Here is a 15,998-nt window from a genome sequence, read left to right as displayed (position 1 = left end):
CATATCTGTGTATATGATTATTTACGAGTGATGTATGTGTTTGTATATCTCCTCAGCAGACCTTTAAACTCAGTTACCTTCAAATGCAAGAATGAGTTATAGACTGCAGATTCTGTGCAGCTGTACTAGAGAAAATCTTTACCTTGAGTGCAAACACTTTATGTGAATACAGAATTGGGAATCACAATGCAAATATCTGTGCTGGATAACACTTACAGTCTTGCACTCTTCAAAGCAAGCGATGCAGATTCTGCTTTTTAAATCCTAAGTACAGCTGTCAGTGTCAGGTTTAAAAAGATTAGAGGAATATGCATGTTAATTCCCTGCCTGTTAGTCACACAGGCATGGAAATCTAGAACACTCTCATACGCATGTTTTATATATGGTTTCTAAAGCTTATTTTGCATCAGTTTGATTTACCAACACATCGATTGTTGTGGTGAAGTTATAAATGTCAAACCTGCCAAAATAAACTTGTACCCAAGTCAGGCATCCCTCACCATAGGACCATTAGGCATATACAGTATTCATCCATTTAAAATGGCAGTACATTCAGTATTTATGAAGCATGTTATTGCAATGAATGTACTTTTAAACATAGGGGATCTCATTATGTGCACATTGGTGCAGATTAAATGGTTGTGATTCAGAGGTTGACAATGTTCATTGAGAAGTATAAAGATGTGATACACAGAAATTTCTCTGCAAGCTGCAACATGTCACTTGAGGCTCTGGGGCACTTTAACACATCATGCTTTAGTGAAGTGCTTAGTGAAGTTAGCTATGCTTTTTTCAGGAGCCCAAGACAAGAGACCTAACAGCGCCTGCATGCTCCTGTGGTCTGTGTGATGATCCACTGCGTTTGATAGGAGTTATTTTAAAGTCGCCATGAAACGGAAGTAGCGATTGCCTTATTTTCCCCGTGGTGACGTATATCCGAATGAAACGGCTTTTGAGATGAAATAAGGCAGGGCTGGATTTGAATTTGTCCATCGAGATCTGATTGGATCGTTTGAAGTTGGGTCGTGTTGCTAATTGCTAATCGCTGCGATCTTCTCCCGGACCCCGCCCACCTGCCATACTTTTGACCGGAAGTGAAGAGAGATCGTTTTGAGGAGGGGATGAGATTTGCATTTTTGATTAAAGATCATGAGCACACACAAATTTTTTTAAAATAATGAAGCTCACAGATAAGTCATTTGTTAATAATACCACAATATTAAAAATATATATATAGTTTTTCATTTCAATTTCATTGTGACTTTAAGGACTGTTTCCATGGATCATGGATGAGGTCTGCAGGAAAGCTCGATATAACTGCACTAATTTGCTGAGCTGTGACCCGTTATTGTTTTGATAGACATACATTGTATGGTGATTTTGAAAAAAAATTAATAAATCAAGAAATATTGCCTATAAGAATTATGATCTGATGTCAGTGACTCCTCTACGCATCTAACAGGAATAGTTCACCCAAAAATAAAGGATCTGTCATTTACTCATCCTCATGTTGTTCTTAACCTGTATGAATTTCTTTTTTCTGATGAACATAAGAGAAGATGTTTTGATAAATGATGGTAAGCACGCAGCAAATTGTAACCATTGACTTCCATATTAGGAAACAGAATTATTCAAAAATAATGCACACCCAAGGTGGTTATGCAGCAAATGCAGCGGTCACCACAAATTTGGCTCTAGTGAATATTTTAAGACATTTGACAGGTTAGGTGTGCGTTTAGCAGAAAAATAATAAACATTTCATTCAACCCATCAAAATAAAGCATTCAACAGCCACGTGGTATAAAATGCTGTAGAATTAACCATGTTTTTCAATAGTGAAGAGTGTAAGTAGCCATGTTATGGCACACTGATTCACTCTGAAAATTGCTGGGTTGTTTGTTTGGATTAAATACATAAACATTTTCTAGTTTAATTTAACGGCTGGGCTAGATAGTGTATACCTTGTGTTAAGCAGAACGAACAAAGTTATACAACTTTGGAACAACTTGAGTGTGAGTAAATAATGACAAGATTTGTATTTTTGAGTGAACTATCCCTTTAACTGAGGTTATTGAACCCATATGCTTTTGTAGTAGTTAAAATCATAGTTCATTTTCGTAAGAGTTGTAATAGGCCTATACACTACAGTAACAAAGTGTAGTAATTATGTAATATACTACAGCATACCCTACTATAATTTCCCACAGGTTACTATAGAAAGTTACCACAGTTTACTATAGAAGGTTTGCAGTATCTTTTTATGTGGGTTAAATGGTAATTCAAAACTCTGCCCAATGACAAATAATCAGGCGGCAAGAAAAGCATTTACTATGTGGATTGGGCAACACAGCGTTTAAAATGGGCGTGTTTAATAGTTTCTCATTGGAATGTAGAAACACACAGAGCTGAGCTTCAGGTGAACGCGGCTGCACGCGAAGCTGCTGCACGCGACTGCTTAACGGTAACGTTCTGCTCATTCATTTTCATCTTATTTTACTTGATTTGTTTGTAGTGCTGTTTTAAACACAACGTAAATTAGTTTCCCATAATTTTAGTGTGGATGCTCTCCTTAAGCAAATAGGTTTATTATAGTAAATGTGCAGTAGCCTAATGTTATATTGAGTACAATTACCAGAATTTCGTCGTAAAACTATGATGAAACAATAGTTAATTACTCTGATTTTACTACAAAACCTACGGTTAACTATGGTTACTGTTAATTTTAGAATATTATAGTACACTTTATAAATAACATGTACTACAGTAAGTTATCCAGGAACTGTAACTAAAGTAGCCTATAAAGATTACCCCTACTGAAAGATGTACTATATGTTGTTTATTTATGATCATAATTTAATAAACTGAAGTATAATCTGAGGTTTGTTACTGTATTAATCTCTTCGCAGGTGATCTCTGTCGACTTCTGTCCTTATCATGAAAAATATTTTTGCTCATGCAAAACCTGTCCAGTGATTTCTGAGGTGTGTGACTGTGAGGAGACTTCACACAAAGTTATCTGAGATCAAGTCACCGGAACATGTATTACGCTTCAGATATTCTCCACGAGGACATTGGACCACTGATATGAAACTGAAAGCGAGATTTTTATAAAACGGCACCTTGATAGTGTTTTCCCGCGATCGGAGATCATGTAAACTACATTTCTGTGAGCTTTTATTTTTGAATCAGATTCTCTTCATTGGACAGCTCCTTTCTTCTGAGAAACTGCGCATTATATTCAGCAAAGGAAATACGTATAAAGCATGGATGCAGTAAGGTTTCCCGACTTTTTTAATTATATAAACCATCACACATCTCGTGGTGTTTATTTTATCAGATGAGTAATTTCTCATATCTTTGGGACATAACATTTTTCAGTTATTTTGGGACACCTGACGAAGAATCAAAATGGAAAAGTCAAACAACAGGTATGTCATTTTACATTTTAATTCAGTGGCAGGTGTTAAAGAAGCAAATGCTTTTTGCAAACTTTTTATATCAATTTTAACAGAATTTTTTGTTTTTTTTTGTTTTTTTTTTACTATTTTTAACTAACCAAACCTGCTTTTCAGCATTGCTTGTGATTTTATAGCATGTCATTAAACACCAAAGATGAATAATATCATTATAAGATTTTGTATTGTTGATGGATGCTACTGTAAATGTCTCGTTTCCCTGGCTGTTTTGGTTGCTGAGTAATTGCCTGTTAAATGAGTTACTTTCACATCCAGCTGTTTAATCTAATTTTCAAGAGGAGAATAGTTTGCTGTTAACATAAACCTGAGGTGCTTTGGCATGACCCATAAACAGATTTAAGACTCCAGTAAATTTGTGGTTTGCAAGAAATGTAATAACTACAGATGTCCAATTAAGGTTTGTTTTATTTGGCTACCTATGGCTTAAAGGGTTAGTTCACCCAAAACTAACAATTCTTTCCTCATTAACTCACTTTTATGTAGTTACAAACCTGTATAAATATCTTTGTTCATGAAGATAGATATTTTGAGGAATATTTGTAACCAAAACGATGAAAACATGAGCACCATTCACTTCCACAGTATAGTCATATCCTTTGTCACATGCTCATGAGAGGCTCAAGGTTTATGTTTTTACCTGCTGGCTATAGCAGCAATAGACCGTATCTAAATAAACATTATTGCCGGTTAACCATAGACCTCTTGACCCTAAGACAAACAACTAAGCACTAATATTCTTCCTTACTACTGTGCTTTAATAACAGTCCCTATCTCACAATTAATCTCACTTACTCTCAAGTGATTGATCATAGTAAGTCTCTAATGCATTTCTTCATAAGTGATGTGTATTGTTTATATATAGCCAGGTTACGCTATGGCTTGGCATTAGAATAAACCATTTGTCCCACTAAGACTTTTAACCTGGTTTCCTGACTCTGGCCAATGTTTATACATACATACATTAGTAATGAAAAAAAAGCAATTGAAATGTTGACATAAATGCCTCCCATATGCACTGAATTTCAATTCATATCTATTTTACATCTATGCTGGGAAGATCGTTTGGAAGAGGTTCTGGGAAACTGCTCCTTTGATGAGTCAAATGTTATCATTCTAGCCTCATTGTCAGAAGTCAGACTAAGTTAGCAAGCATAGACTAAGTTAGCAATGCTTAAAAACTCACATTTGCTTTTCTTTTCTAAAAACCTGCAATCAATGTCAAACTGATTTACTGAATATATGTATGTGGGTTCAGTGAAAATTTGCTTTTTTCTCTTTATCTCTAGGAAGCTGTCTCTGTGCCAGACCCTTATCATCATAACAGTGCTACTGTGTCCAGGTTGCTTGTCATCTCAGCATGTAAGTTGGTCCCTATTAAACAAAGCAGTCTTACACAAACCAATGACCCAAAAATATTACAATTACCACTATTTATTGTAATTCACATGCATAATTCTTTTTTTACTTTTACTTTTTTACTTTTTACAGTAAAGAAGAATTTGTATAGACAAGCTTATAAGCACTTAGTGTAGCTACATTTTGGGTTGCTTAGTTTGGAACACTTTATGGGACACAAGTTTTTCTCTTTTTCGCCTTTCCTGATGATTCCCAATAGCTGAGCTTGATATGAGAAAATCAGGTAGTCTTACCCACAGTAGGTGGATTTACAGACTCCCTATAGGGCTTCCACCCTCTATTGTTTTAAAAATGCAGTTTACACATATTGCAAATATGAACACTTAAGAAGAATACGGTTGGCTCACGTTCTCTCTTTAACCTTTAAGTTTCGCTGGCAACTGGGTAAAAGTTTATTTGTATTACTTTGGACCTCACCCAGTCATTTTCCCAGTTCCCTCCCGCATGAGATCCAAGCTAGGTCTTGTCCGGCACTTATCACCATCATTCCACTGGAAAGACTTTCTTAATCTATTGAAGTAACAAAATTTCCAACACGGTTCCCAAAGGTCTCTTTCCCAATAACGTATTCCAAAGTCAACATAACTTTTAAAATGTTGCCTTTGGGGGGGATGCTGGCGTTCTGGAGGTGAAAGGTCAATTTCATTAATCCCCCTTGCCCACGGGCCCCATGACGGATTGTCATCAACCCTAATTTGAGTCTTTGCTGCCGTAATGAGGGCAGTTCCAGCCAGGTCGATTTGGTATTGAAGATGATAGACGTCGGCCATAAAGCACTACTATTGTGTCAGTTTAAGTGCAGTCATCTGTCGTTTTTAACCCTTAAAGTTAGACATCCTAGACAAGACCTCTTTTAACCACAGGTCTCTAGGCCAAATAAGGTCAGAAGATCCCAAAGAAATTCCATTACGTAATGCCACGATACTGAACGAGATGCCTTCAGTCAAACTCCTAATTTGTTCATATTATTTATCTAAAGGGTTAATTTTAGGAAAGGAAAGCTCACCACAAAAAAGAAGTCAAATATGTGCCAATAAAACGCACCTTCAGGGATCAAAGTTGGAATGCAACCTCGTCGCTCTATATATATATCTAAACCTTTCATAATGTTGCAGTTTATTTCAATCTTTGTATGACTTGTGTTGCTCATATTAGATTTATTTGATACCATGAATGAATATTATTTTTGTGGAAAAATACCTGCTGTCTTTGAGGTTGTTTAATGCGATAAAACCAGAAGGGTTGCTAATATTTTTATCAAGACACACACAGATACCTGGAGGGAAACAAGCAGGCCTCGGGGAACCGATTGATGCCATTGACTCCTTATAGTCTGCTACTGCCTGTCCGTCTCAGATCAAAGCCAGAAACAGATCTAAGCACGATTAGCGGTGCCTGATAGGAATACGACTTGCGTAACAGAGGTTGTGCGAAATATAGCTGATGTTGGCGTCCTCTGTACCGCACCTGGGGAATACGCAAACACTTCCACAAATGTCAAGTGCAGTCTAGTGTGTCCAGATGAGCAGGAAGTTTCTTGGTGGTCTCTCATATCACGTGTCTTGAGCTGAAGTATACAATCACTACGACTGCAAGCACAGGATACCTTTACTTCAGTACACACATTTTAGAAGCTCTTACTATTTGTTATGTCCTCCTTTTGCTTTAAATAATCTCTTTGCGTTTGGTCTTTCATGACATTTGTTGTTTTTGTACTTCCAGAAATACAGGAGAGCAGAGGTGGGAGGCAAGGGATCACAGGTGCAAAGTCAGCTGCACTTTATGAATGAATGGGCATCATGGGGCGGTTGGTCTGTGTGTTCACGCTCCTGCGGTGGAGGAGCTTCTGTGCGTACCCGAACGTGTATCACCAGGTACAGCATATCCTTGGTTATACAATTCATTACCATCTTCTTTGGAGCCAGGTGATTTTACATGGGAAGCTTAAGCTTACAGTTACAAATAGAGGTGGGGTTTGGGGCTTCAGTGACATTCTTTAGCAGCTTTCTCAACCTGTCATTTCCTGCATAGGAAGTTAATAGTTATGATTAGGACTATCTGTACTTGTACATGTTCTACTTGGCATGTTGACTGACATTTCACATGCAGATCATGCACGATCATGCTTGTGTGATCCAGTTAAATCCATCTGGCATGATACATTTAACTGTTTCCCATCTAGAAATCTGGTCGGAGGGCCGTGTCCAGGAGACACCAGGCAGTATAAGATTTGCAACACAAAGGTGCAGTAAATCCATACAGTTTTACTACATTTAAGCCACAGCTTACATTTAAATCTGTACTGTAGTATTAAATGTAGGTGTCAACCACATTAGCAATGTCATTATCATTGTGCTGGAAAATAAGGACTGACAGTTAAGAGTTTTGAATATATTTTACCTTCATCCATCACTTGTATCAAAGCTCCGATGTCAACATAAATGAATGTGTTGAGCTTATCTGAAACGTGTATCAGTAGAGCCGCTGGGACTGTTATGATGACTCAAGTGTTACTGAAACCCTTTAGCAGGTTTAGGCAGGCTGCATTTGTGTGTGATCTGTCCTGAGCTTTGCATCTTTAACATCAGGAGTGTGCTGCTGGCTCTATGGACTTCCGAGAACTCCAGTGTGAAGCTTTCAATGACAGACCTGTGGTTGCTGGCAACAGTTATCACTGGACTACCTTTCATGGAGGTCAGACTCAATGACTTACATGTGAAACATGTACTGTATGTCTTCAGTATTTCATTATTTTTGACTGTGTTGATACTCTGCTACCTTCAGGCTCTGAACCCTGTGAGCTCAGCTGCCTGGCTGTTGGACACAATTTCTACTACAACTTTGGACGGGTGCTTGATGGCACGCCTTGCCAATCCGAACAGGGGACTGTCTGTGTGAACGGAAAGTGCCTGGTGAGTAGTTGCCTTTCCAGAGGAAAACCTTATCTTTATATCTCAGCAGTTCTCAGTTGTATTTCAAGTATCAACTGAGCCTCAGATGTTTCTTCTTAAGTTGCCTAGGAGAAACAGAAATAGAAACAAATTGGATGCCCTTTAAAGGGACACTCCACTTTTTTTGAAAATATTCTCATTTTCCAGCTCCCCTAGAGTTAAACATTTGATTCTTACTGTTTTGGAATCAGTCTCCGGGTCTGGAGCTGATCTCCGGGTCTGGTGCTACCGCATAGCTTAGCACAATCCATTGAATCTGATAAGACCATTTAGCATCACGCTTAAAAATAACAAAAAAGTTTCAATATTTTTTCTATTTAAAATTTGACACTTCTGTAGTTACATCGTGTACTAAGACCGACAGAAAATAAAAGAAGTTGTGATTTTCAAGGCAGATATGGCTAGGAACTATACTCTCATTCTGGCGTAATAATCAAGGACTTTGCTGACGTAACATGGCTGCAGGAGGCGCTATGATATTATTAGACTGTAGACTGTAAAAAAGATGGACGACGGCCCTGACATCTTGGGTCTTGAGTCTGCGCAGTAGCGATTTCGGGACCAGTCCTGCGCAGTAGTGAGCAGGAAGTAAAGCTGCGAAAGGAAGACCCATCCTCGCTCTCGCAGAATGCGCATATCACACGATATCACAACTGTCAATCATGACGTGACACCACCGTTTTTATATCATTAAATAACTAACTAAAAACAAAGTTATTTTAAAAACAAACATTTGAATTTACATCAGCGTGATAAAAACTACACTAAATGACAGAAACCAGCTTCGGAAAAAAGATAATTGAAGTGTAATTAAATTGTTTAGTTGGTCTCAAGTCCCATTGAATAACATGGGGAGGCGGGGTTTATGACCTATACTGTGACCAGTCACTGGGGGGATCGAGACATTTTGGCTTCACTTTTCAGGGCTTGTGCGGCACGCTTGGATATTACGCAGAAGCCGAAAATACTCCCCTACTATTGAAAGTTACTAAGGTGACTATTTTCAGCTGCTGCGTAATATCATTGAGCCAATGCTAAATGGTCTAATCAGATTCAAGGTATTGTGCTAAGCTATGCTAAAAGTGGGAGCGCCAGACCCGTAGATCAGCTGAATGGATTCCAAACTGTAAGAATCAAATGTTTAACTCTAGGGGAGCTGGAAAATTAGCATATTTTCAAAAAAAGTGGAGTTTCCATTTAAAATACATTAAGAGTATGGAGCTGTAAAATGTTGGTTATATACGTAAAACAATCTGGGTTTGGGTAAATTAGATGAAAACTGTTTAAAGTCTCCCTGTAGTCAAGAATATTATTACTTCATGCACATCTTTGAGCATCATAATAGCATATATAAGAGTTTTACCTGTCAATTACCTGTAATTTCTTCATGCTTTAAAACAGAATTTAACTCTAGACCCTTGTCTCATTTAGTATACGCGAATCTATGAGTATGCCAATTAATCCCCAACTCCACTCCTTCCCAGTTTCAGACACAGCTGCTAAGTTCGGTTTCACACAATGCATACGTGAACTGTGCATTTGCAGCACTAAACTTTAAGTGCTGATGTTAACAGGTTACAGCACTCAGTCTGCATGTGTAAGCAGCACAGGAGCAGAGCTGCAGCAGCTGTGTGGTGATCGTTTCAGTGCCGGGTCTATGAGGCATACAAACCTAATATCTATGACTCGAAGTACAGAATCACATTATTGTAGTATTTAACAATGTACAATGCTGTACTGTTTTTTTTAATAGACTTATTTTTCTGAGATTTAAATACACAGAATTTAATAAATTAATTTATTTTATAAAATATCATAAAACTGGGCCCCCCTGGCACCCTTTCGCACCCACTGTATGCAGATTTTTTTAAATCTGCATACAGTATTTAATGCACAAAGATTTTACAAACTTTGTGCCCACGTCTTGCCCTCAAGTCATGTGGATGTGAATTAGAGTTGCAGACTGGAATGGAAAAGCACATGCATGAAACCGAATATTTAGCAGCATGTGCCCGATTGAATCCATATGTGTAAAGCGCACCTTGTGTATGTGTGTGTGCTTGGCCCTTGGAATGTGTCATTAAGGATCATTATTTCATTTCTTGCCAAGATTAAGGAGGGAGAGGCAGAGAAAGGGAAGAAAACAAAAAGGATGTAGAGAAAGTGAGAGATTAAATGAGTAGGAGGGTCACACCTGTAGAGGTTTAAAGAGTAGGAGAAGTTTAATTATATACTAGAGAAAGTGCTGAGGACAATCCTCTCCTGCACACCTCCTTCTACTTCAACAATCTCCTCCTCCACTCCTGTGCTCTGTAGCTTAAGCCAAACTTCTGCCTGAATAAACCTGAACCCTGCCTGGGCCTCAAGATCTTACTGTGTTTGTGTCAGTGGTTAAGAAAGGGATCTATGTCATTGGGCTGCCCATCTGTTTTTACCTGCATTTGTTTGTACCCTTGAGGTAAATACACCTAAACACACACACACATTTCTTGGGATGGTGTAGTTTTACTTCAGTATGGGTTGCAACAGCTTGTTTTGTGCATAATGATGGTGTAAGATAGCTTTGATCTGTTTTCTTTAAGATTCTTTGAAAACTTGAGGGTGTGATGTGCTGTAAACTTAGATAAACTCACTTTTAGAGCGTAAGTAATAAGTAATAAGGTGTTTTTATACATTTTGGATTGGTCATTGTTTTATTGTAGTTTGAGGTAATCTAGCAAATAGGCTATGTTAAAGGTGGACTGTGTAACTTTTAGATGGACCTCTTAATAAAAATGCAATATAATATACATAACTATATTTTAAGTCATGCATAAAGATCTTACATAATGAACTGTTATGTTTTTATTATTTTAGAATGAGCTGATTATTCTCATACACAGCGGGTTTCCTTACATGGAAGTCGCATGTGAACATGTTTGTCCTGTGGCGGCCACCGTAGCTTCTCTATGCATTTCGAAAGGGAGGGGTGAGCTGTGGAATGAGCTGAAGGTTGAAGTTTGACATAAAATCTTCACACAGCACCTTTAATAATAATTTAAAAGCATGCACAATATTAAAGGGATTGTTCACCCAAAAATAAAAATAATGTCATTAATGACTCACCCTCATGTCGTTCCAAACTCGTAAGATCTCCGTTCATCTTCGAAACACAGTTTAAGATGTTTTATATTTAGTTGAGATCTTGTTGACCCTTCATTGAAAATCTACGTACGGTACTGTCCATGTCCAGAAAGGTAATAAAAACATCATCAAAGTAGTTCATATGACATTAGTGGGTCAGTTAGAATGTGTTGAAGCATCGAAAATACATTTTGGTCCAAAATTAACAAAAATTAAGACTTTATTCAGCATTGTCTTCTCTTCCGGTTCTGTTGTGAACGCATGCGCGAGACCGAAGTCACGTGACTGCAGTGACGCGGCTGATGTGTTATCCTCAGACATGTTTGCAAAGGGTTTTTTTTTTATCTTACAGCGTGCATCTCCCTCAGACTGTAAACGAAGCCTGGGCGCACAAAAAACCAGCTGGGGCGCACCAGATAACATGTCAGCCGCGTCGTATGTCATCTGCGTCACTGCAGTCACGTGACTTTAGTCTCGTGCACGCGCTTCACAACAGACGTGGAAGAGAAGACAATGCTGAATAAAGTTATTTTTGCTTCAACACATTCTAACTGACCCACTGATGTCACATGGACTGCTTTAATGATGTTTTATTACCTTTCTGGACATGGACAGTATACCGTACGTAGATTTTTAATGGAGGGTCAGAAAGCTCTCAGACTAAATCTAAAACATCTTAAACTGTGTTCTGAAGATGAACGGAGGTGTTCCGAGTTGGGAACGACATGAGGATGAGTCATTAATGACATTATTATAATTTTTTGGTGAACTAACCCTTTAACTTCTACAACAAGTTTTGATGTCAGCATTTGCAGTATTACCAAAGCATATGTAGTACTTCTAAAAGACGGTTTTATCAGACGCACATGCATTGCCACAGTTACGCCCCTGACCCGAAGTTAACTTTTTTTATAAGTTTATTTATCGGCCTCTGGAACAAATCCCTTGTGGACAATAAAAAAATGTGGTTTTCTAAATATGAGGAGAGACGGCGAGATCTGTAGCAAATATTGTATTCATTCATTTTACACTGTAACGTTAACTATGTGTAGTATAGCTATGATTTTAACTAAGGTTATAAGTTACTTATTGCTTATTTATTGTGCTTGTTAAGACTCGGTTGTTATTGATTCTTTGCAGAAGCCTACCGGAAGTTAAGTTTGGGCACAAAAGCCGTTGCTGGCACTGAAACCGTCTTCACCAACCTTTGCAAAAAGATTCTGCACAATCTTAGATACACATTTCTTAATATTTTGACTTTGTGTGTGTGTATGTGTACAGAAGCCAGGATGTGATTTGATATTTGGATCACAGCAGCAGGAGGACGCCTGCATGGTGTGTGGTGGCCACAACGCAACCTGCCTTCTTCACCGCAGTGTCTATAAGACCAGCGAGCAGAATAACGGTCAGCTATGAACCTACCAGCACTCATCATACATCATTTTTGAATTCTCCAATATGTTTGTGTACGATGTACATTCGTCACAGTGACGTTGAGGCTTCATTTTTTCCCCTTATAATCGTATGAATATGAATTAGCAAAATGCTCATAAAATAGTTTCAAATTCTGTAAAAAAACTGTAAGAACTGTAAAATCAGTAGATTCATTTAAACTGATGTGAGAGGGTGTAAGGTAAAAGCCTAACACTCTCAATGAAAATGTTAAGATTTGGCACTAAGTCATGAAATTCTTAACCCAAGTGATTTTTGTGGGTCAGTGGCACTCTCGGTCTCTCGGTATCTCAGTACTTTGTCTCTGCTCTCACATGCAAACACCTAATCCAGACACTTAAGACACTTACACCTAGCTTTGAACTTTTCTGCTCGAAACAGAAGCTCTTTTAAAAGCTTCCCTGATTCTGCCAAACTGAAGCATATCGGTGAAATCACTGTGATAATACTGGCTTTGTTTGGTCATCCGAAAAGTCCTCGGTTTCCCACTCTTTGCATCTGGAATTCTGAGAGTAGGATAACAGATTGAGACTGCCAGCACAGTGCTCTGTAAAAAAGGTCAAAAGTCAAAAGAGAAGAGAAAGCCCTGGGTCATAATTCTGCGGTTCAGACCGCACAGCAAGCACATTTGGCAGCTGCTCGAGCATGAATCATAAAATCACACGTATATAACGTATGCAAGATTGAGCACCTGTTGAAGTCAAGAGTGTTTTTTTTTCAAATGGGCTGAGACACGTTTCTCTTTCATCTTTGTTTTCCAGCTGGACTGTTTGGGTACAACGAGGTCACTATGATCCCGGCCGGAGCCACACACATCAGAGTGACTGATAACAGCAGAAACTATCTAGGTTAGTAAGCTCTGCGTAATCTCTCCGCTGAATGTGTTTTTCAAAGCAGAAGAGGCAAGGTGCACCGAGTGAGAATGTCAATAGTAGCAAATAATTTTGTGCATTGTTAGCAAGATTTCTCTTTGTAAAATTTTTATAGCCCTCCAAAATGGCCGCTCTCAGTTTGTGATCAATGGGAACTGGAAGATTAATGTTCCAGGAGAATACAGCGTGGCTGGAACCAAACTGGTTTATCGGCGCTCAGCTGATACCTGGGAGAGTTTTGAAGTCCCAGGACCTACTAAAGAGGATCTGCACATTATGGTTAGCTTTAAGATAATAAAAAGTCACTATTATTTAAAAGTAACACTATAGCAGTGGCGGCCGGCACTCGATGCGAAGTTCGTCACAACATGTATGTAGCCCGTCATGTGTGTGGTTTGTAAGTTCATAATATGTGTTCTGCGCGTCGAGAGATCCTGTGCGCATCAAGTGTCTTGTCAAAATAATTGCCTGCTGCAGACGCGTCTAAAGGCTTTATGATTTAAGAGACGCTCGCGTTTGCCAGATACTTGCATAATCTCATGCGTAATCAGATTTTACTATGAAGGGAGTGTCTTGTTTTGACGCGTGTGCAGCAGGCACTTATTTTGACAAAACATGTGATGCACATGGTTCACATGACGCAACAAACACATATTTTGAAAACACAAGCAACACTCAAGACACTCCAAACACTTATTTTGAATTTGCCCCCCTCGGATGAGCAGTCACGAGCCGCCACTGCACTATAGTACAATGTTTATGAATCTTTCTTATAAAATATTTTGTATTTGATTCTTAAAGCCCAGCAGCCGGTTCATTTCTATTCTTTTACATTTGTGCATTTGTTAAGATGCTTTTATTTTAAAGTGCATTACTTTTTATCAGTATGTGTGTTCCCTGTGTTCAAACCCATGACCTTTTGTGCTGCTACGGGATCCCTATTCATTTGTACTGATCTGTTTGTAGGTCTTGTCCACAGATAAAACCTCTGGAATTGAATATGAGTATTGGCTTCCACCAGACCGCTATGCTTTGTATCATGGGAGGAGTCCACTTCGACAACCTCAGCACACAGAGAACTACCTGCCCTTTGAACCTCCAACCATTACCACTACTACCACCACAACATCTACAACTACTACTACCACAACACAGCCAGCCGTGAAACCTCCTTTCTGGGGTAAATGCCTTTTATTTTCTAATATTTAGGTACAAAAAAATTTTTTTTTGTTTCAAATCCCTATTCGTACCTCTTTGCTATGATTGGTAATAAATTTGAGATAAGGGCCTGGAGTTAATATCAAAGAAACGTAAAGTTCATTCAAAGTTTGTGTGATGGTAAATATTTGCCAAAAGTGGCTTTTTCACCAAAATCTCAGTGTTAAAGGTTTTTTATACGCAAAAGTGTGATTAACGTGGTCACGCTCTCAGGTCTTGCTGACCCCTGGTCCTTTCAGCATCCCTATCAGCAGCAACCAGTTCCACGTTTGGAAAGAGATGAAAACCGCAGAAACCGGTTGCCTGAGATACATCGTAAAGGTCAGCCTCTATTACAGCTTTGCAGGTTCAACCAAAGCTAATACCTAAGAAATTTTAGGGTTATGGTTGTTTTTATTTATTCCTTCACTCCTTTTTCTTGGTTTGCTTATTTATTATATCTGTAATCATTTTGTAGGGCACTGTGGGAAATGCCGAAGGGTACGAGGAAAAGGGGAACGCCAGAGACAGTATTGTAAAAAAGATTTCGGTGAGTTCAGTCAATCTCTCAGATAACCTCATGTTTCATAACAGCTTGGATTAACACACTTTCTATTCTTTCCAAAACAGTATTTAGAGTAAAGGTGTTAGAAAAGGTGTATCGCGGTGAAGAGACCCGCTACGATGTCCAGATCATCCACACGTACCGTAACCGTTATCGCGTGGAGCACCGTGAGTTCCTGTGGGCACCGAACAGATGTGACTGTCCACTCCTTGAAGAGGGGCACCAGTACGTCTTGATGCTGCGACGTCACATCAATTACGAACGCACTCTTAATCGCATTCTCTTAGAAGAGGACAGCTATGCTCAGCCCTATCGAGCGCGTGAGGATGACTTACTTCGCCCCCTAGAGGAGCTCTGCGGTAACAGAGGAACCAGACCTCAGCTTAGGGGGTAAACACCTGGAAACACTATTTTACAGTGCACTTATCCTGAAATTCAACTCGAAAAACATGGCACAGACCTTCTCTGACACTGACATTTAAATCAGTGACGTGATTTTACTAAAGCAATTTGCATTCCGGAAAATGGACACTTTGTTGGGATAAATTATGTCCGTGAGGCAAACCAAAGAATATATAAAGTCACTAAATGTAGCACTTTAAGTGGACAATTTCACCTTTCTTCAAAATGTATACCAAAGTAAATAATATTCAGAAAAATGTATGATGCCTTTATCACCACTTGTTTGTCAATAGCAAAATCACCTGACATTATGTTCTTTATGTGCATTTTTAAAATATGTATTTATATTTTATCAGTATTTGTAGTCTAGAGGAAATCTTGATATGATGGCCGTGTCATTTTTAACGTTTCTGAGTTGATATGAAGTCTGAATGTAAAATTATCAAGTGTTTAATGTGTTTTTTTTAACCATAAACCACGTGAATGCGTTGTATTATACTAAATACACAAAATAATGTTGTTTTTTTAGCAATGAAATAGGTGC

The 15,998-nt window shown here is 38.5% G+C and overlaps 1 protein-coding gene across 2 annotated transcripts; it reads left to right on the top strand.

The window, feature by feature from the left end:
* Nucleotides 1–2,386: 2,386 nt before the first annotated feature.
* On the top strand, nucleotides 2,387–15,896 carry adamtsl5 (ADAMTS like 5). Of its 2 annotated transcripts, none has more exons than XM_065289185.1 (15): nucleotides 2,387–2,461; nucleotides 2,907–3,272; nucleotides 3,379–3,428; nucleotides 4,763–4,835; nucleotides 6,615–6,766; nucleotides 7,075–7,135; nucleotides 7,481–7,586; nucleotides 7,677–7,804; nucleotides 12,248–12,371; nucleotides 13,180–13,266; nucleotides 13,406–13,569; nucleotides 14,257–14,470; nucleotides 14,722–14,829; nucleotides 14,966–15,037; nucleotides 15,118–15,896. In XM_065289185.1, exons 3-15 carry the CDS (start codon nucleotides 3,409–3,411, stop codon nucleotides 15,444–15,446), a joined length of 1,638 nt encoding a protein of 545 aa, XP_065145257.1. In that variant the 5' UTR covers nucleotides 2,387–2,461; nucleotides 2,907–3,272; nucleotides 3,379–3,408; the 3' UTR covers nucleotides 15,447–15,896. The 2 variants fall into 2 exon arrangements, with proteins under 2 accessions (XP_065145257.1, XP_065145258.1); XM_065289186.1 differs by having other exon boundaries at nucleotides 2,907–3,277.
* The last annotated feature ends 102 nt before the right edge of the window (nucleotides 15,897–15,998 follow it).

Source organism: Paramisgurnus dabryanus, chromosome 2 (genome assembly GCF_030506205.2).
Source record: "Paramisgurnus dabryanus chromosome 2, PD_genome_1.1, whole genome shotgun sequence".
NCBI classification, from domain to species: domain Eukaryota; kingdom Metazoa; phylum Chordata; class Actinopteri; order Cypriniformes; family Cobitidae; genus Paramisgurnus; species Paramisgurnus dabryanus.
The sequence above is the reverse complement of the archived record's forward strand: the minus strand, read 5'-3'. Positions and strand labels throughout refer to the sequence as shown.